Below are 1,668 nucleotides of genomic sequence, written 5' to 3' on the forward strand. Positions count from 1 at the left end.
TGTGTTTCTTTTTTGTAGTCTGTGTGTGCGCGTGTGGCAGGGCTTCCTGTGCTTGTTCATCGTTCATCCCGTCCTCTCCTTGTTGAATATAGGTGGACGGGACTTCGTTCACTTCAGAGGGTGTGCTGTCTAATGCTCGTCAGCGTGCACAACTGCGGTTTGCCCGTGTGGTCTTGTTTTCTTCGTGTTGATCAGCGCAATATGAATCACTCTGCTCTGCGTGTTGATTGATTTGTAAAAAGGAAAAAAAATGGAGATGTTAGTCTCGAGCATCTCGGGACTGGCTACTCCAGGACGCGTTATTCAGAAAATAAAGTTTTTATTTGATCCCGGAGAATGGAAAACAAACGTGCCTAGAACTTTGAAAACATAAAAACGACCAGTCTACGTCGCGTACAAACACAAAGCACAATATTTTTACATTGCTGGACAAGTGTTCTTCGGCAAAATATGTAAAACCACTTCCGCACATAAAGGTGATACGCGTATGATCCTACTGCATGTTTGCGTTAAGAAACAGCACTTTGGACACCTTGCTGTGTGCTATCCGGTTCCTTCTTTCTGTAACAATTTGTCCGGCCTTAGAAAAGATCCTCTCACATGGCACAGACGTTGCCACAACGCACAATTTGCTTTTCATTATCTTAAAAAGGCGTGGGTAGACGTGCTGTCTTTCCCTCCACCAAGTGAGGGGGTTCTGTTTCCTCTCAAGTGGTGGCTCCTGCAGATACTTGTCGAGCTCGAGTATACCAGCCGCTGTAGGGTTCGCGCAGGTCAGTACGAGTGACATGGTTGTGTCGAATTCGTACCATAGCGGATCTTCTGGATCTTGCGCCCGGGACTGGTCCGCAGGTGCATCGCTGTAGTCCTGGGGGACTTCCACTGCTGTTGCCTGTGCCGACAGCGAGCGGTAGGCAATCTCAAATGCGGTCTCTCGCTGGAATCCGTGTCTCCTAAAGCGGGGATCCATAGCGGTTGCTTCTGCTAGAAGCCTTGTTACCTCTACATCTCCGAATCGCTTTGCCAGTTGCTCCGAAAGCACTTTCACCATTTTTTTGCAGTCTTCCGGCAGGCTGGGGTCTTTCTTGGCGTTATCCACGTGGGTAATGAGTGCTCGGGCAAGCAGTATTATTTTTGACACCTTCACAGTTTTTTCACTGCTCATCTCGGTAGTCACCGCCAAGAATGGCTTCAGGATGTCGCATGATTTCTCTATGACTGTCCATTCCGTTTGAGACAGCTGTTCAACACTCGCGTCTAAGATGGCCAGAGTGGATAGCACTGCATCCTTCAAATGCACTATCCTTGAAAACATTTCGTACGTCGAATTCCAACGGGTGGGAACATCTTGTTTCAACTTAAGCAACGTCATTCCCATTTGTTGCTGCATTGCTTGTAGCCTTGCCAATCCATGCGAGCTGTGCTTAAAAAAGCGAACTATAGCCTTCACTTTTGCTTATACGCTACTTATTTCCCGTACGCCGGCTTGCACGACCAAGTTTAGCACGTGTGCGAAGCACGGATTGTGACGCCAACCACACGCACGAATTGCAGCAGTGACATTGGCCGCACTATCGCTTACTGCAGCGCAAATCTTGTTCTGGATGTCCCACTCTGTCACCACTCTCTGTAGTTCACTTGCGATATTTTCAGCGGTGTGGCGCTCAT

The 1,668-nt window shown here is 48.3% G+C and overlaps 1 protein-coding gene across 1 annotated transcript; it reads right to left on the minus strand.

Annotated features, from left to right (window-relative positions):
- Positions 1-493: 493 nt before the first annotated feature.
- LOC135375506 (E3 SUMO-protein ligase ZBED1-like) lies at positions 494-1,390 on the minus strand. Its single transcript, XM_064608198.1, has one exon. It carries the CDS (start codon positions 1,388-1,390, stop codon positions 494-496), a length of 897 nt encoding a protein of 298 aa, XP_064464268.1.
- Between the last annotated feature and the right edge of the window lie 278 nt (positions 1,391-1,668).

This window comes from Ornithodoros turicata, unplaced genomic scaffold (assembly GCF_037126465.1).
Source record: "Ornithodoros turicata isolate Travis unplaced genomic scaffold, ASM3712646v1 ctg00000882.1, whole genome shotgun sequence".
NCBI lineage: Eukaryota > Metazoa > Arthropoda > Arachnida > Ixodida > Argasidae > Ornithodoros > Ornithodoros turicata.

Bases quoted from the DNA above. Each gene is read 5' to 3' on its own strand.
- LOC135375506 (XM_064608198.1), bottom strand. From the start codon at position 1,390: ATGCAGCAACAAATGGGAATGACGTTGCTTAAGTTGAAACAAGATGTT.